The sequence below is a fragment of the Anabrus simplex genome, chromosome X (genome assembly GCF_040414725.1).
Source record: "Anabrus simplex isolate iqAnaSimp1 chromosome X, ASM4041472v1, whole genome shotgun sequence".
Taxonomy (NCBI): domain Eukaryota; kingdom Metazoa; phylum Arthropoda; class Insecta; order Orthoptera; family Tettigoniidae; genus Anabrus; species Anabrus simplex.
Genome location: NC_090279.1, coordinates 112,780,401 through 112,800,896, shown reverse-complemented (window position 1 = coordinate 112,800,896; position 20,496 = coordinate 112,780,401). Strand labels below are relative to the sequence as shown.

The 20,496-nt window shown below is 42.5% G+C and overlaps 1 protein-coding gene across 1 annotated transcript in view; it reads left to right on the top strand.

Moving 5' to 3' along the window:
• The first annotated feature begins 1,125 nt into the window (after positions 1-1,125).
• Positions 1,126-20,496, top strand: part of LOC137503101 (hemolymph lipopolysaccharide-binding protein-like) — a 33,690-nt gene continuing 14,319 nt past the window's right edge. The window contains exons 1-3 of the mRNA XM_068230550.1: positions 1,126-1,203; positions 4,360-4,404; positions 9,305-9,523. Of these exons, the coding sequence (XP_068086651.1) occupies positions 1,158-1,203; positions 4,360-4,404; positions 9,305-9,523 (310 nt within the window). The 5' untranslated portion in view covers positions 1,126-1,157. The remainder of the gene's footprint in view (positions 1,204-4,359; positions 4,405-9,304; positions 9,524-20,496) is intronic.

Genomic DNA, 20,496 nt, shown 5'->3' with positions numbered 1-20,496 from the left:
TACTTAGGAAGACAACACAACACCCAGCACTCGATTAACCATTTAAAGTTAAAATCCCGACACGGCAGGGAACCGAACTCGGTACCTGTTTCACCAAACCATACTAACCATTTCACCATGGAGATGGACAATGTAGTGTAATGGAATTTAATACAATTTGAGAGGGATATTTTTTGATTGAAGAATGTTCAAACAAGGGAACGTGATGCACTGTCAGTGGTGGAGATAAGTGGGAGGAGAGCATTGCAGCAATAGCGGGACAACAGTACATTATTCCGTGCAATGATCAATTCCACTTTTACCTTTGGACGCTAAGTCTCCCGGATTAATTAGCATCACAGTGCCGTATCCGTCACGATCCTAGTTTTGCTGTTGGCTGAACCGAAGTCGCAGGTTTCCCAGCCAAGACGTGCGGGGTCTCCCAGGCCCCTTCTTCCCTCGATCCTCCGTTGTATATTTATTTGGAGGAAGGCGCCTCATGATATGAGATCTTCATGATCTTAGCAGCCGAGCACATTTCTACAGATAGACCCACATTTCAAATGATGCTACTCCATACAACAAAATGGAGAGCACACAGCTCCGCGCTATCAGCACTTTGGTCCCAGCGCTCGCTGACGACGATATTCTCGACCCTTTGCAGCGGACTGCTGCACTACCTGGAGCAGTGACAAGTAGACTAGCAAAGCGATATCTACTGCCACAAGTAACAAGTAGTCCAGCCAGATGATATCTATTACCCTGCCTCGAGCCGTAATAAGTTATCCAGCTCCGCGATATCTACTGCTACCCTGCCTCGAGCCGTAATAAGTTATCCAGCTCCGCGATATCTACTGCTACCCTGCCTCGAGCCGTAATAAGTTATCCAGCACCGCGATATCTACTGCTACCCTGCCTCGAGCCGTAATAAGTTATCCAGCTCCGCGATATCTACTGTTACACTGCCTGGAGCCGTAGTAGTCCAGGACGTACGCACGAGTGTGAAGATGGATTGTTTCAAGTGGGTGTCCTTGCTCATCTTAGAAATACAGTGGATTGTGAACTAAGTGTAGGCTTTAATTTTCTATGTCAAAAGTTTCCGATCTTCGTTACAGGTTGACATGCGACGATTCGCATCAGCGGAGAACCATGATAAATCTTCTCATGATAGCAGTGAAATGAAGCAGCTGGATTCGGTGACTTCTGTACATTCACCATTACACGGTAAGCCTCATTCACAGTCGGTATGCCTTAACTCAAAGGAGTAGGACCTCATTCTGTGTGGGCGGAACCTCCTCTCTATCCAGGGGCTATCAGCTAGGGAACGTGCTTGTGTCACACTCCTCCATATTCAATATAGTATACTGCGTTCTGATATTCCGGAGGGGATTGGAATTAATTTCAGCGAACGAAGAACAACAGAAACTGTACTGGTCAGAATAATGGAAGTAACAATCCACCAGCAAGTGAGACAGGTGTGTAGTCTGTCTATCTTACAGTCAAAGTGTATATAGAGCAGGCAATGTGGGATATGAAGAAGTAGTCATTGTTCTGGTGGAAATCAAACAAATCCTAGGGAAGGGCAGTGGAATGTAGTAGATAAAGTCAGGTGAAGTAAGTGATGTAAACTAGTAAATGTACTCACTAAGGAAGTGGAGGAATTTCGAGAGCTAGGAAATAACAGACGACACTAGCTGGTCATTTATCGAAGATCAGCATTTGGTAAATTACGCCTTCTTTTAAACGAAACTTTCTAATCATTATAAATATACAATTCAGGGTGTCGTTCGCGAAAGTATTTACCTGGAACATGAGACTCCATGAGATAGAAACATGCTTATCAGAGAAAGAGGGTAGAGCCTTTGAAATGTGGTGTTACAGAAGAATTCTTGAGGTAAGTAACGAAAACTCGTGTACTTGCCTCGAGGTTGTGCAGTTCTTTCCAGCAGCACTCCCAATGCGGGTGAGCATATTGAACTACATACCTGCAGCACTGCCAACATTACATTTCTCGAAATAGTGGGAAAGAATCGTGGGCCCTCTAGCATTGCAAGTAATTGCGCTAACCGTTACACTGTGAAGCTTAAGGTGAGATGCACTATCATAGAACAAACCAAGAGCACTTGACTGGTGGGAGTTATGGGATAAGTATGCGAAAGTGTTTAGGCTTATGACGGAGAACAGGGGAAGTTCGGAAAGACAGGTAGGCCTAATATTTTGAGGGGTAGAGAAGTGAGGGCAAAGGGATCAAGGCAAGGGGAATTTTGACGAGTGTATCTATGTGTCGTCGCTGGTAAAACACAGAGGGAAATAGGGGAAATATCAGAGTGTTACAGGAAGGTGACAGGTAAGAATAAAGAGATACGTAGAGACTAGTACGGGACGCGATCTGATGAAGTGGATGGGGTCGAGGATCTGTTCATTACGGACTCTATAGTTATGCTCGTGGAGAAAGTACATGGAGGAAAGGGAACCAAGGTAGAGGAATGAGGACGGTAAGAATTTTGTGTGACAGTTTTCCATGTTGGTACGAAGAACGTACGGCAAGCAGGAATAACTACCAACATAGTGTGGGATCTTGTTGCGATACCTCCTAGGAGGGATACTGAGTGGAGGGGTACTTTACATGAACTAAGGAGTAGATATATGTGAGACTGGGAGTGAGTGTGTATGCATCAATCAGGAGAGAGATACAGAGGACAAGTGACATAATGATGCGGAAATTGTATGAAAGTTTACTGTAGAGATAGAATGTAACCGATAGCAGGGGAAGTATTTATTCGGATTAAAGAATAATTAAAAGGTTAAAGATGAGAAACACGAAGTTCAAGAGATGATAGTTTGGGGGTACAGACTTGGATAGATTGATACAAACGCGGAAACAATGATTTGGGTAACGACACAGAAAATAATGTGAATGTGTTGATCGGTCAACTGTCAACTCGGAAGGTAATGCAAATGACAGAAATTTAAATTAACCTGTGAGGAAGAGGTGGATGAGAAAGTGACGGAATCGAATAGATGAAGGAATATTATTATTGATGTGATGGTGGCAGAACCAGATGAGTATTTTGAGAAAATGCGGTGAAGGTGTTTCTGTTCAGCAGACGTACATATTACAATAAAAGTGTGAAAATGTAGACGCATGCATAGGAAACAGAGGGATTGTATGGACCTCTTGTAAGAAGGGAATAATTTATTTTCAACTATAAATAACTACAGTTAGGAACATGCATTTTAGTACGAGTTTCCTAATAAATTTTCACTCGGCCCTAGCGAGAACCTTGGTTTTCCACTTTCTCTCTCGCTCTTTTCCCAACAGGTCAAGTATCATTGCATGTAATTTAGTTACTGGCAAATAGCACCACCGTTCGTTTAGATCCTGTGCGGCAGTATGAGAAAGAAGAGTCTCTCTGACATTATGGAATACAAAGAACGCAAAGTGTCGCCCACTGACGTCTGGTCTTCTTCAGTGCACCGGAGTGAAAAGGCTTGTGGTACTTCAGCTTTATCACAACACTGAAGGACTAAAATCTAAGAATGTTTCCTGTTTTTAGCATTCTGAGTCTCCTTAAGAAACACGTTCACTGCTCGGTGAATGCTGGGATGGGACCTAATATTCTGTGTTCCCCGTCCAAGGGACAGTTCATACGGTGTTGGACTGGAAGACCTCGTGGGCTCACTGCTGCAGGAGAGGAGGAGCAGGCCACATGTTGTTAGCTGTGTTCCAAACAGAATGCTACACACGTAACTCTCCTAACATATAATACGGAAGTTTCCGGTGAAGTTTTTCAATACACTTCACAACCGGAAACCAGCTTTTTAAAATGTGCATATCCTATCAGTTGCGAACATTTTCTCAGTTCACAACTTGAAAATTTATTCCCCCCTTTTCTTTCAGGTCAGACAGAAAAGAAAACATTCGATATTAATTTTTGTAACTTGTTTACGTGGCATCAGCTGTAACTGAGACAATTTATATCTTGCTGTAAATTCAAGGTTCCTCTCTGTAAAACTGACACCAGCATGTTTTAATATGACCGCTGCTGCTTTGAAACTACAGTAATAAGTATTAATATCTACTATAATAGCCTTCTACTTGTGCAACAGGAACTAAGTAAGGAATCTTCACCTTCAAGAATGATAAAAGAAACCACCTTTCTTATCATGATGAGGACAACAAGAAATCTTTAATAGAAAGAGTGAAAAACATACAATAATCTTGGTACATATTTTGTTAAACATAACAATAATTAGAAGTGGCCCTTTTTTGGTGAACCTGAAATAATTCTTTCTTTATATTATTTACATAGTTTCTGATAGATATTCAGGATCACAATTTATCAGAAATTAAATATTTGGTGCGCGTTTTTCTTCCAGATACCTCGATGTCTGCTACTAAAGCAAAGTCCTGTCCTCGTTCAGGTGAGTAAAAAACTGTTAATTGGTTAAACAGGTTAACTGTGACTAGTGTACGGGAGAGCAAACGAATATTCGTTTATGGCTCACATACATTCGAACCGAAACCATTCATTTCCTCACGAGACGTTTAGAGATTTTGGCATTCCTAGTCCTGGATATCAATAAACTTAATTCGATGAGAGGAATAAAAGGAGAGAGGTGTAAACACAGACAATATAAAGGTGGCCTGGCATATTACTTAAAATCATCCCCCCACGTAGTAGGGAATTTCACGCACTTTCAAGAGATGGATAAAGAATAAGTAGAATATTAACGGAGACAGTTTCAATTGGTCATTCAGTGACACGACATATAACTAAAGAGTTGTTTAACCTGAATTACTCTTGCCGGATTCTTACACTCCACGACCCTTGAACTTCCCACAGCACAAACGTTCCACAGATAAAGTGCTCACTTGCTTGCTTGGAGCAGCAGTCTGCAGAACGAGTGCAGTAAACATAATATGATAAACTTGTTGTAAGAGGAAATACGAGAGGGTCTTGCGTCTGATCTGAAGGTGGGATCCGGTGAGTGTCACGTGAAAACGACTGTAGGCTTGTATTACAGAGGTCGTGGATGTGATTTTCCGTGGCTCCTCAGTTCGGCACGAGACAAATATCTGTGTGTGAGGTTATCTGAGTTTGTCTCATGTTGTATGGAAGGAGAGCAACAAGAACCTAGTCAATAGAACTACTAGGGATCTACACTTCCAAGCGAAATGCAATACATCCACAATTTAGCAAACAGCCTCCATGGTGTGCTCAACTCTGTCTCACTCGTCAGCTGCTGGAGGATCTAAGGGAGGTGCTAACTCCACGTATTTATTACCAGCACTGTACCCGTTCCTCAAACAGCAGTGGAATACAAGACGTCTCCAAGAATTTGCGGTTCAGTTCACATACTACTTCCGGTGTTTAAATGATAATTGTGGCAGTAGTGTGAAGTACGACAAACGCGGATAGAACCTCAACAACGGTACAGTAAAACACTGTGACTGAACAATCAAGAAACACGTCTCCCCTATTCGTCTGCGCTATCACTGCTTTGTTCCATCTGTAATGCGATGTGACATGGACACAGCATCGCACAGGACTGCAACTAAAAATCATATCTGATATTATCCGGTTATAAGGCCAATTTGTACGTGAAAGAATCGAACAAAACCTGCGATTCCTACAACTTGTGTTATATCACATTTTTCAGTGAACCAAACCTTAACTCAGACAACTCCTTAGACCTCCCGAAAGAGAACTACACTATGTGATGACCCTAAAGTCACATACACCCTATAACAGAACCCTGGATGCTTACACACCAGTGACTTATGTCCCGCTGTGTTCCAGTGTTAAGCGTTTCCTTTCACAATATTCTCATAATTTGGCTTGAGAAAGGCGGTTCCCTTGATGAGTTCTGATGTCATGTATGCTCCTGTTTTGTATAAGTCCTCATTTATTGTACAGTAGTGTAACATGGGCCTCGCAGGCCAACACTGTGTTAACTTGTTTAAAAGCTTAGATTAACCATTTAATATCTTCCAAGCGCCTGGCTTAATTCAACCAAAATGTGTACAAATGATGAAGTTAACAAAATGTGGTTCACTCTTAAGAAAGAATAATCAAATATGGATCAACCTACTCTCCATTTACATATTTTGAAGTGGTTCTAATGCCGCCAACTATATCCAATATTTAGAAGAAGCTTTGCAGTTACTCTTGTGGGCTGATCCGACTTTGACTGAACACTGTACGCTCTAACAAGTGATTTGTGTACATTTAGATGGTTCCAGAATTATTAATATTGAGCAAATGGAGGTGTCAACGAAACACGGGAAATGTAGCTAAATTAAAATAAGTCATAATTACAGGTTTTTGTTAATTATCTCGCACATCTTTTACTCACGATACAATGTTAAGCCACTGATATCTCAAACAGTCAGCTCGCACTCATGAAGCTCACTGTATTGAACTTGTTACGCACTTCAGTTCCCTTCCCGCACCGTGAAGGGGTGGGACGGGCCTCTCTCAGACCAAACAGTCAGTTCGTAAACACAGAGCTTTCTGTATTGAACTTGTTACGCACTTCAGTTCTCTTCCCGTACCGTGAAGGGCTGGGACGGGCCTCTCTCAGACCAAACCGTCAGCTCACTGTATTCAACTTGTTACGCACTTCAGTTCTCATCCCGTACAGTAAAAGGGTGGGGCGGGCCTCTCTCAGATCAAACAGTCGGCTCGTACTCGAAGAGCTCACTGTATTGAACTTGTTACGCACTTCACTTCTCATCCCGCACCGTGAAGGGGTGGGGCGGGCCTCTCTCAGACCAAACAGTCGGCTCGTACTCGAAGAGCTCACTGTATTGAACTTGTTACGCACTTCACTTCTCATCCCGCACCGTGAAGGGGTGGGACGGGCCTCTCTCAGACCAAACAGTCAGTTCGTAAACACAGAGCTTTCTGTATTGAACTTGTTACGCACTTCAGTTCCCTTCCCGCACCGTGAAGGGGTGGGGTGGGCCTCTCTCAGACCAAGCAGACAGCTCGTACTCGAACAGCTCACTGTATTGAACTTGTTACGCACTTCAGGTCCCTTCCCGCACCGTGAAGGGGTTGGGTGGGCCTCTCTCAGACCAAACAGACAGCTCGTAATCACAGAGCTCTCTGTATTGAACTTGCTACGCACTTCACTTCTCATCCCGCACCGTGAAGGGGTGGGGCGGGCCTCTCTCAGACCAAACAGTCGGCTCGTACTCGAAGAGCTCACTGTATTGAAATTCTTACGCACTTCAGGTCCCTTCCCGCACCGTGAAGGGGTGGGGTGGGCCTCTCTCAGACCAAACAGTCAGTTCGTAATCACAGAGCTCTCTGTATTGAACTTGCTACGCACTTCAGATCTCATCCCGCACCGTGAAGGGGTGGGGCGGGCCTCTCTCAGACCAGTCAGTTCGTAATCACAGAGCTCTCTGTATTGAACTTGCTACGCACTTCACTTCTCATCCCGCACCGTGAAGGGGTGGGGCGGGCCACTCTCAGACCAAACAGTCGGCTCGTACTCGAAGAGCTCACTGTATTGAACTTGTTACGCACTTCAGTTCTCTTCCCGTACCGTGAAGGGGTGGGGCGGGCCTCTCTCAGTCCAGAGAGGTTTGTGGTGTGGAGAAATAGAAAATTATATTCTATAAAATGTTAAAGAAATGCCAACTGGAAGTTAACAAAGGAATGAGTTGTCTTGGATTCTCTTCGTTTAAAAATGAACTCTAGCAGTGGTTAACAGTACTGCACGACTTCCCGCCACTTTGCCCTCTGAAGCTCATTTGAGGAAACTAGTGAAGATGATTTAAATGATGATGCTACTGCTGTGGTAGTACAATGTTTTAGTGGGAAGCAGGAGCATGGTTCATGAGATAAAGCTTTCAGAGAATTCTGTATAACTCTTATTCGTTGTGAGTGAAGGTTTATTTATTTTTTAGCATTTCTTCAGAGGAAAGCAGCAAATCATGCTCTGGTTTTAATGTTTGTACAAAACAACACATGCTGCGCCCAATGTCACCCCTCATACAGTCAGAGCAGGCGAGTGCAGAAATCATTGGGTTCTCGAGAGATGGCAGCCAGTCGAATAAAATGTTATGGAAATCCATAGGATAATCCGGCAACATAAAAGGATCTATTATGTTCAATTTTCAATCCAGCTGAATCTAGCAGAAAACTGTGGGCTTTTTCAGAAGTGACTTAACACGATTGTGATATTGTCGATTATTCATTTTACACATCAGTTTATCAGTAGATAGAAGCACTGTAGTACAGTCCGCACACATCAGTCTATCACGTAGATAGAAGCACTGTAGTACAGTCCGCACACATCAGTCTACCACGTAGATAGAAGCACTGTAGTACAGTCCGCACACATCAGTCTATCACGTAGATAGAAGCACTGTAGTACAGTCCGCACACATCAGTCTATCACGTAGATAGAAGCACTGTAGTACAGTGCTCACACATCAGTATTTCACGTAGATAGAAGCACTGGTACAGTCCGCACACATCACGTAGGTAGAAGCTCTGGTAGTACAGTCCGCACACATCAGATTATCATGTAGAGAGAAGCACTGGTAGTACAGTCCGCACACATCAGATTATCACGTAGATAGAAGCACTGGTACAGTCTGCACACATCAGATTATCACGTAGAGAGAAGCACTCGTAGTACAGTCCGCACACATCAGATTATCACGTAGATAGAAGCACTGGTAGTACAGTCCGCGCACATCAATCTATCACGTAGATAGAAGCACTGGTAGTACAGTCCTCACACATCAGTCTATCACGTAGGTAGAAGCACTGGTACAGTCCGCACACATCACGTAGGTAGAAGCACTGGTACAGTCCGCACACATCACGTACGTAGAAGCACTGGTTTACTGTGCGCACACATCAGTCTATCACGTAGATAGAAGTACTGATCTGCCTGCTAGGCAAGATTGTTGAGGCTTGAAGTCTATGTGGTGGTAGGCCGATTCGAGCCCTGTCATCAGCGATGGAGTGTTATGGAATACAATTTCTAATCACTGGATTGCGTACCAAAAGCCTCTCGACAGTGATCATTTAGAGCGAGGGCATAGAACACTGTTGATGGTGATTCGTCCGTCGGATGGACGAGTTAAGCCATGAGCGAACACCTTGGTGCTATTTGACAGAAGTAGTTCACCCTCTCCTTTCTCATACGTCACATCCAACTCCTCTCCATACACTGACCATGTCGTGCATCAAAGAGTACGACAAATAACAGTGGATCTTCATTTTAAAACGTAGGATGGTCTAAAATCTGAAAGCGTGAACTAATTGTTTAAACGTGATGTTCTGACTGCCCACAGGTTACACACTGTTTGAAGGTTTCAGCTGTTATAAGGCATTCGTTGAAGGAAAGAACTGGACTGAGGCCAGGAAGCAGTGCCAGAGAGACGGAGGTGATCTGATGGTGGCAGAGAGTGACGAGGAGCGGTACCAGGTGCTCCCTAAAATATTCAATTCTTTGTTTTCCAACCCCTGGTTTGGAGTCCACAAGCCTGAAGGTTGCTGGGTGACTGTGCATGGTAAGTTTTTCTCTCTAGCTCTCTTCTGCTCATGAAATACTGTATGTCTTATATTAAACATTTAGCTAGTGATGTCACTGGCTGATGAACGCACGAGGAGTAGATAACCATCTCCTATTAACACATTGCTGTCCGTCCCATCTGACGTATAACTGGCCCCTGTGGCCGGAATGTTTTGGCAGAGACATGGAGTTATTGCAGGGTATCATAATTTAATAATTTTAGGTTCATTCACAGTTATATCTGTCCATTTTAAAGTTTTTGGTGAGATTTTAGATTTTGGTTCATTCTGGTATTGATATCTGTTTGATTCCTCCACCATATACGCCAACAAATCATTACAAATGAACAACTTGACATCACAACCTATATTTTCTGGTTCACTCGGCGAAATTTTTTACGCCAGGCGTCCACGAGAAAGACTCCAAAAACAGTATAATATCCTGTTAGGCCACTCACAGCCAGAAATAGGGAGAATATTATCAACAGTACTTACATCTGGACCATCTTTGCTATCTGAAGCATCAGGTCATTGCTCACATGGTGCAATAAACGTGTCATTCAACGCATCACTTCCACATAAATGCATGACACTAGCACTAGAATTATCATTAGACAATTCATCTTCACTCTCCTCACAATCACGGGAAACATATGACAAATTATCAGCGTATAATTCATGTATAATATCACCAGGAGTCAGTCCACTGTTTTTGTTTACCGGGGCTGCCATTTTTGTTTACTAGCATTGATGGATGCACGGAAGATATTCGAAGGAAAAAACAAATGCAACTGACGCACTAAAACGGGCAAAACCAGTACTAAAAGAAGCGTAGTTTTTCTACCATTTAGGCACATCAACGATAATCTCCAAATAGTTCCTCAATAACCGTTAGATGGCATCAGAAGACAGACTTGCACAAACACGTATTTATACGTGATCGGCTGCAGAGCACCGTGCTTGGAAACACGTATTGATACGTGAGCGGACAGCATTGTGTTAACTATAATCAGGGGAGGAACTAAGAAGTCTGACCCTCAGTAGCTCAGGCCGTAAAGAGCTAGCTTTCTGAGCCCAAGTTGGCAGGTTCGATTCTCGCTCAGTCCGGTGCTACGCCAGACTTGTGTCCATAGATTAACTGGCACTTAAAATTTTATTTTGAAGGGCAAAATTCCGGCACGCTGATGTCTCGAAAAACCATGCCAATGTACGTATTGGGGCGTAAAACGGATAACATGAATTAAGTCCAAAGGAAAGGAAAGGGCCGTAAAGGGCGTGAACACCGTGAAAGTACGAGGACCTCTTGGTGCTGTTGGAGAAGTGATCTTCCTGTTCCAGTTTTGATTCACCGACCTGACATTCAGTTCTCCGAACTTTCCTCCCTACTGACATTACTTTAGACTTTGTTCATGTCATTCTTTCCCCACCTCTCTTCAACTTCCATGATGTTAGATTGCAGGCTTTCAGCTCTCTCTGTCATTAACAACAAATCATCGGCGCAGTACAAACTTCTTACGACATTTCCACCTGACTGAATCCATCCCTGGCACTTCCATTAGCTGTATCCACATGCAACCTTCAACCAAGAACTCATCGTACAGTCAACTCCCAAAATAAATGAGTTTGATTGCTAGTAATATTCCCTCAGTATGGCTAAATCATTTCCCGCAGTGCTCTGCCACATGCCTTCTGTAGATCTACGAATCATAAACATAAATTTTTATTCATTTCACAGCACTTTGTAATAACCTGGTGTATAGTAAATCTATGATAGTGACAACCCCTCTGCGGCCTGAAACCTCACTGGTTCACATCCGGCTTACTCTCAACCATTGATCGCTCTCTCTCTTTTCAAAAATACACGTAAACGCCTTTCCTGGTGCACGAACGAGTCGCCATCAACAGCATCCTTGAAATACCTACATAGTTCTTGGAATCCTTCCCTTGGTTACAGATAGGTGCAATTACTGCTTCGTCCAATCAGAAGGTACCTCTTTAACATTGTTACTCTGTTATACCACTGACAGCCTTCCCAGGATATTTCGAGCCTAATTTCGTCCAATTGCTGCTGCTTTGAGACAATAAAGTGTATTTACCATTCTCATGGGCGACGTCCACTTACACAGAACAGGGATTTCATTTATAAACGATCTGGCCATTCTCACAGCACTCGGCCTACCTTGCTGTCGTAACGTGCCACAAAGTGGAGTTCTGGACCATGGTTGCCAACTGTTGAACTAATCTCGAACATTCGTGCTCAGTATTTATCATGGAGTGTGTATCGGCATGTTCGTCAACACTGCGCTAGATCACTTGTTAAAGATACCGTAGTGATGTAAACTGTTATCTATCATTATCAATAAGTTATTTCGTGATGTTTTATTGCACCTGGCCTTCTTTTCCACCCAACCAGGCACTGAAATACACGTAGGTCACATTATTGTAATTGGATAGAAAACAAAGAAAATTACATTAAGAATGATGAGTGATGAAATTAAATTAAGTTGAAATAAATAAAACTAGATAGCGCATGAAATGTAATAAGACTTGAAACATAAAACGATCAATAGCTTTAACCAGGCCATCCATGACGACAGAATGGTTGTGATTAGCAGCTTAAAGTTTACACATGATCTTTATTGGCACTGAATGTCTCCAAAGTGCTTCATTGAAAGTACGAACAGCGCTTAACTCTCTGATACTTTGAGGAACACTCGGAATGTAGCCTCAGTGTACACATTTACGATAGTTTAATTGCTCCTTTAGCAGAAAAGCCAGCTGTTCCCGAGTCCTGTCGTAAAGTTTATCAGAGACTGGGTCATGAGTGAAGTAAACACTCTCGCTTTTGCCCGGTATGTCATCTTCGGCAGAACACTACGACAAGGAATGCATGAGGTGCACCTGAAACGAACCTTGAGTCGTCACAAGTTGAATTACTTTCGTATGTTAATCGAAAAGTTTTGAAATGTGCGTCCACCCACCTACTAAAACACCACGAGGAGACAAAAACAGCAGAAAAAATTACAAGAAATATGCAGTTAAAGAGAGAAACCATTGAAGCCTAAATGATACGTTTAGAAAGAGATTACTTCAAGAAATGTAAGCCATAGGAAAGAGAGATTTGCACATGAGGATGAGACAAGCACCACACGCGGGCCGTTGTTTTACGTACGGCGCGAACAAATTAACGACTTACGCCGAAATGTTAAATAAACGGAGCGATAAAGAATATGCTAGCATGGCTCAGTAGGGCCAGATCTGTACTGCTTGAAGGAGCTTGAATGAAATAAAAGCATTTAGGGTTGTTCATTTCGCGTGGCTGTATCTAACCAGCTCTAGCTCCTGTAAGGCAGCCCCTCCGATGAGGGTGGACGGCATCTGCCATGTGTAGGTAACTGCGTGTTATTGTAGTGGGTATAGTGTTATGTGTGGTGTGTAAGTTTCAGGGATGTTGGCGACAGATCAAAAACCAGTCCCCGAGCCAACGAAATTAACTTTTAAAGTTAAAATCTCCGACCCCAACAGGAATCGAACCCGGGACCCTCTAGCCACGGGCTCGGACACTTAAGATGCGCGAGGATGTTTTCCCTTTCGGTCCCTGTATAGGGAATATAGCCGTGTGTTGACAAATATCAGGAGATGAGGCGAAGGCTCTGTAGGCGGCCAGAATCACTTGCAAGCTTACAATATCCCAGAGACCCTGGCACAGCGTGGGTTGTAGCGTATATAAGTTGCGGTGTTGGGCAGACTGTGACAGGATTCTGAGCTGCACGTTAGTTCTCCGTTTTGTGCCATTTGAATATGGAACGTTTCGTCATCAAGAAGCCGTAAATGTGTACATCCTCGGTAAGTTATGAAAATGTTTTATGTAATTTAACATCAGCACTAGCATGAGCACGGATGCGTGCCTAAGTTCTAAAGGTAGGTCTGTCCGTTTGTCAAATGCCCGCGGACTGATGGCTCCACCAAAAGTGCGGGTAACTATTTTGTACTGTAACTGGCGAGCGTCATAACTCTCATCAAGACGGCCGAGGTTTGAAACACAGTCGATGCATGCAACACTTTGAAAATGGGAAGTCACGTTCTGCTGATCCGGATTCTACTTAGAACCGTAGATCCCGTCGCTTGCCATTCTTTAGTTCCTTGCAGCCGTAACTGCATCATTTGTGTTTGTGTATCTTGAGCTTACCTTGAACCTCAAATGGTGAGTGGATGCCGTGACGTACCCAGAAAGTAATTTCAGAGGGTGGGGCATAATTCCAAGCCAATAGCGTGGTCACGAATTTTCGTTGGGGGGGGGATATGAAAAGAAATTCTGTCCTACCATGTGCGGTGACGGATCTTCAGAATATATTGAAGGTTTTGATTGTTACAATGTACCAGGGCCATTCAAAAAGAAATGAACCGGAGGCTATACAAATTAAAACCGGTGAAAGGGCCGTAATGCAATTGGCTGCGGAGGTCGGTGCGTTCCCTATAAGAGTGCTGAGGTCCTAAACACTGCGCTGTAAGGATCGTAATGCAATTGCCTGCGGAGGAAGGTGCGTTCCCTATAAGAGTGCTGAGGTCCTAAACACTGCGCTGTAAGGATCGTAATGCAATTGCCTGCGGAAGAAGTATCAGTCCCCGTAGGGGTACTGAGGTCTTCACCATTTTCTGCCCGCATTTTTACTCCGCTTATCCCCAGGTTTCAACCTATTATTTAGCAAAAGTTGTATAATTGGATGGTTCTGCGGCACCTCCTCCGCCGCCCGCCTCCTCCGCCGCCGCCGCCGCCGCCGTCCGCGGGAAATTTGAATTTTGGCGTAAAATTTGAATTTTGGCGCGAGATTTGAATTTGTAAACAAAGCCACGTGCTTTTTGACAGCTGTCATCGACAACAACGCATCGCTAACCTCACTGCTGCCATCTTGACGGGCCTAAACCTCACTAGTGCCAACTTAACCTAACTAGCATGTGGTAAACAAAGCCACGTGTTTTTTGACAGCCACGTGCTTTTTGACAGACAACAACGCATCGCTAACCTCAGTACTACCATCTTGACGGGCCTAAACCTCAGTAGTGCCAACTTAACCTCACTAGCGCGAGGTAAACAAAGCCACGTGCTTTTTGACAGCCACGTGCTTTTTGACAGATTTGTAAACAAAGCCACGTGCTTTTTGACAGACAACAACGCATCGCTAACCTCAGTACTGCCATCTTGACGGACCTAAACCTTAGTGGTACCAACTAACATGAGGTAAACAAAGCCACGTGTTTTTTGACAGCTGTCATCCGCCATCTTTAATCACAGTGCTGCCCTCTTTAGCTACTTACCTTTGACAGCTGTCATCCGCCATCTTTAAGCAGTGCTGCCCTCTATGTGGTGGCGGCAAATTCTAAATGCTTTACAAACCTATGCCCTTTTTGACAGCTGTCATCCGCCATCTTTAAACACTGTGCTGCCCTCTTTCATCACCTGTCATCGGCAGTGCTGTCACCTTGACGGGTCTAAACCTTAGTGCTACCAACTTAACCTCACTAGCGCGAGGTAAACAAAGCCACGTGCTTTTTGACAGCCACGTGCAGCTGTCATCCGCCATCTTTGAGCACCGTGCTGCCCTCTTTAGCTACTTACCTTTGACAGTTGTCATCCGCGATCTTGCATCCGAAACCTCAGTGCTGCACTCTATGTAGTGACGGCAAATTCCACGTGCTCTTGTTTGGAAACAAAGCTACGTGCAGCTGTCATCCGCCATCTTTGAGCACCGTGCTGCCCTCTTTAGCTACTTACCTTTGACAGTTGTCATCCGCGATCTTGCATCCGAAACCTCAGTGCTGCACTCTATGTAGTGACGGCAAATTCCACGTGCTCTTGTTTGGAAACAAAGCTACGTGCAGCTGTCATCCGCCATCTTTGAGCACCGTGCTGCCCTCTTTAGCTACTTACCTTTGACAGTTGTCATCCGCCATCTTTCATCCGAAACCTCAGTGCTGCACTCTATGTAGTGACGGCAAATTCCACGTGCTCTTGTTTGGAAACAAAGCCACGTGCAGCTGTCATCCGCCATCTTTGAGCACCGTGCTGCCCTCTTTAGCTACTTACCTTTGACAGTTGTCATCCGCCATCTTGCATCCGAAACCTCAGTGCTGCACTCTATGTAGTGACGGCAAATTCCACGTGCTCTTGTTTGGAAACAAAGCTACGTGCAGCTGTCATCCGCCATCTTTGAGCACCGTGCTGCCCTCTTTAGCTACTTACCTTTGAAATGTGGTATGTCATCCGCCATCTTGCATCGCAAACCTCAGTGCCGCCCTCTTTAGCTAGATACCTATGGTGGCAGACAATTCTACGTGACAGCAGCCATCTTTGAGCACAGTGCTAACCCTCTTTGTAGCGGTGGGAAATTCTACATGCTTTACAAATTCACGTGCTATTTTCTGATAGCTGTCATCCGCCATCTTGCATCACAAACCTCAGTGCTACACTCTATGTGGTGACGGCAAATTCTAAATGCTTTACAAACCTATGCGCTTTTTTGACGGCTATCATCCGCCATCTTTAATCACCGTCCCGATTCTCGACAGATTCTTAATCCGAGTTCTTTGACGTCAGGAAGGGCAACCGGTCGAAAACAATTATCGAACACGCATCGCGAAGGCAAGAGTGTGCAGCGATATGCATGTTTAGACTTGCAGATTACGAAAGAAACATAACAAGACTTGAGTCTTAAAAACAAATTCTCGCGATTTAAAATCTTAGTCAGGAAGGGCATCCGGCTGTAAAACAATAGTTCGTGATTTAAAATCTAAGAAGTGCATCTAGCTGTAAATCCCCCGATTCTCGACAGATTCTTAATCCGAGTTGTCAGGAAGGGCAACTAGTCGAAAACAATAGCGTATGATGTAAGAGCTTAGATACTGCCAGTTTTGCATCAGGAAGGGCGACTCAACAAATTCTTGTGATTTTAAAAATCTTAGTCAGGAAGGGCATCCGGCTGTAAAACAATAGTTCGTGATTTAAAATCTAAGAAGTGCATCTAGCTGTAAATCCCCGATTCTCGATAGATTCTTAATCCGAGTTGTCAGGAAGGGCAGCCGGTCGAAAACCATATTGTAAGAGGCTAGATACAGCCAGTTTTGCATCAGGAAGGGCGACTCAACAAATTCTTGTGATTTTAAAAATCTTAGTCAGGAAGGGCATCCGGCTGTAAAACAATAGTTCGTGATTTAAAATCTAAGAAGTGCATCTAGCTGTAAAACCCCCGATTCTCGACAGATTCTTAATCCGAGTTGTCAGGAAGGGCAACCGGTCGAAAACCATAGTGTAAGAGGCTAGATACTCCCAGTTTTGCATCAGGAAGCGCGACTCAACAAATTCTTGTGATTTTAAAAATCTTAGTCAGGAAGGGTATCCGGCTGTAAAACAATAGTTCATGATACAGCGAATTAAAATCTTAGTTCTTGCACTAATATCGAACATGCATCGCAAAAGCGAGAGTGTTCAGGTTTAGACTTGAATACACACTACTGTTTATAGTACGATGTTGTAGAACACTGCATTGCAATCAAACACTGTTTGGAAAAAAAATTCTTTCTGAACATGAGCTAGGCAATAACATACTTACGAATTTAATCAACACCTACTCTTATTTCTTCTTCGAGAGGAAGTTGTAGGAGGAGGAGAATGTAATACCTAAACTAGAATCGAGCACTACACTCGATACTACATATGATCAGAACATTAATTGATGTGTTCAAAACACTAGATAAGTGATCAAGACTAGATTCGAACACTGTACTCGATACTACATATGATCAGAACATCAGTAGATGTGTTTACAACATGTCTGGGGTATACCTTTGTTCTAAGAAAAAAATTAGGTTTAGACTTGAATACATACTACTGTTTATAGTACGATGTTGTAGAACACTGCACTGCAATCAAAACACTGTTTAGAAAAAGAAAAAAAAATCTTTCTGAACATGAGCTAAGCAATAACATACTTACGAATTTAATCAACACCTACTCTTATTTCTTCTTCTAGAGGAAGGAGTAGGAGGAGGAGAATGTAATACCTAAACTAGAATCGAATACCGCACTCGATACTACATATGATCAGAACATTAACTGATGTGTTCAAAACACTAGATAAGTGATCAAGACTAGATTCGAACACTGTACTCGATACTACATATGATCAGAACATCAGTAGATGTGTTTACAACATGTCTGGGGTATACCTTTGTTCTAAGAAAAAAATTAGGTTTAGACTTGAATACATACTACTGTTTATAGTACGATGTTGTAGAACACTGCATTGCAATCAAACACTGTTTAGAAAAAAAAATTCTTTCTGAACATGAGCTAGACAATAACATACTTACGAATTTAATCAACACTTACTCTTATTTCTTCTTCGAGAGGAAGGAGTAGGAGGAGGAGGAGGAGAATGTAATACCTAAACTAGAATCGAATACCGCACTCGATACTACATATGATCAGAACATTAACTGATGTGTTCAAAACACTAGATAAGTGATCAAGACTAGATTCGAACACTGTACTCGATACTACATATGATCAGAACATCAGTAGATGTGTTTAAAACATGTCTGGGGTATTCCTTTGTTACTGCATTGCAATCAAAACGCTGTTTAGAAAAGGAAAAAAATTCTTTCTGAACATGAGCTAGACAATAACATACTTACGAATTTAATCAACACCTACTCTTATTTTTTCTTCTAGAGGAAGGAGTCGGAGGAAGAGGAGAATGTGATACCTAAACTAGAATCGAGCACTGCACTCGATACTACATATGATCAGAACATTAATTGATGTGTTCAAAACACTAGATAAGTGATCAAGACTAGATTCGAACACTGTACCCGATACTACATATGATCAGAACATCAGTAGATGTGTTTACAACATGTCTGGGGTATACCTTTGTTCTAAGAAAAAAAATTAGGTTTAGTCTTGAAAACATACTACTGTTTATAGTGCGATGTTGTAGAACACTGCATTGCAATCAAACACTGTTTAGAAAAAAAAAATCTCTTCTGAACATAAGCTAGACAATAACATACTTTCAAATTTAATCAACACCTACTCTTATTTCTTCTTCGAGAGGAAGGAGTAGGAGGAGGAGAATGTAATACCTAAACTAAAATAAAAGAATATGTTAATTCTACATTATTTATTTTATATTATTTATTCCTTCTTAGATCTTCACATCGGACATTGCAACAGTATAATCATCTACTTCTTGAGATGTCGATGTGCCTATTTTTTTACAATCGGCTTTACGTCGCACCTACACAGATATGTCTTATGGTGACGATAGGACATGTAAGGGCTAGGAGTGGGAAGGAAGTAGCCGTGGCCTTAATTAAGGTACAGCCCCAGCATTTGCCTGGTGTATTTATTCCTTCTTCACATCGGACATTGCAACAGTATAATCATCTACTTCTTGAGATGTCGATGTGCCTAAAAAGAACGAAAATATATAGATGTAGCGTGGAAGTACTTGTGATGATAGGATATAGAAAAGTAAGTTAATTTGTTATCAGGTAACCCAGCTAAAGACCTTTACTGCCTAGCGTAAAAGCAAATGTGATAATAGGATATCGAAAGGACAAGTCACCTAGCCTAGAGTTGCAACGTGTAGAAGAAACCAAGTTTCAGCCTATTAAGGCCAGCATGTAAGATTAAAGAGAGCAACTATTCATCAATAGAGATTAGACTAAATTCGCGATGCTGGGAAGAAACTGAGTTTCAGCTGATTAAGGTCAGACATGGTCGTGAGTTTTTAAAATCAAACAGAAAGCGATAAATGTTCTATACCTAACAAAGTCGAAGCACTCTTGTTGTTAAAAAATATAGTAACTCAATATCCTTTCCTCTAGTCACAAAGAAAAAACGAAAATTTAATTACTAACGATTAACCAGCATGTGAGATTAAAGAGAGCAACTATTTATCAATAGACTAAATTCGCGATGCTCGGAAGAAACCGAGTTTCAGCCTGTTGAGGATAGACATAGCTATGTGTGCGTGTTTGAAATTATACCACGTCTATAGTATGCGGGTTGAAGAGAACAACTATTTATCAATAGCTTAAAGTTACGATGTTCGGAAGAAACCGAGTTTCAGCCCGTTGAGGACAGACATAGCTATGTGTGCGTGTTTGAAATTATACCACGTCTATAGTATGCGGGTTGAAGAGAACAACTATTTATCAATAGCTTAAAGTTACGATGTTTTAGAAGAAACCGAGTTTCAGCCTGTTGAGGGCAGACATAGCTATGTGTGCGTGTTTGAAATTATACCACGTCTATAGCGTGAGGATTGAAGAGAACAACTATTTATCAATTGCTTAAAGTTACGATGTTCGGAAGAAACCAAGTTTCAGCCTGTTGAGGGTAGACATAGCTATGTGTGCGTGTTTGAAATTATACCACGTCTATAGTATGCGGGTTGAAGAGAACAACTATTTATCAATAGCTTAAAGTTACGATGTTCGGAAGAAACCAAGTTTCAGCCTGTTGAGGGTAGACATAGCTATGTGCACGTGTTTGAAATTATGCCTCGTCTATAGTATGCTGGTTGAAGAGAACAACTATTTATCAATAGCTTAAAGTTACGATGTTTTAGAAGAAACCAAGTTTCAGCCTGTTGAGGGCAGACATAGCTATGTGTGCGTGTTTGAAATTATACCACGTCTATAGCGTGAGGATTGAAGAAAACAACTATTTATCAATTGCTTAAAGTTACGATGTTTTAGAAGAAACCAAGTTTCAGCCTGTTGAGGGTAGACATAGCTATGTGTGCGTGTTTGAAATTATACCACGTCTATAGTATGAGGATTGAAGAGAACAACTATTTATCAATAGACTAAAGTTACGATGTTTTAGAAGAAACCAAGTTTCAGCCTGTTGAGGGCAGACATAGCTATGTGTGCACCACGTCTATAGTATGCGGGTTGAAGAGAA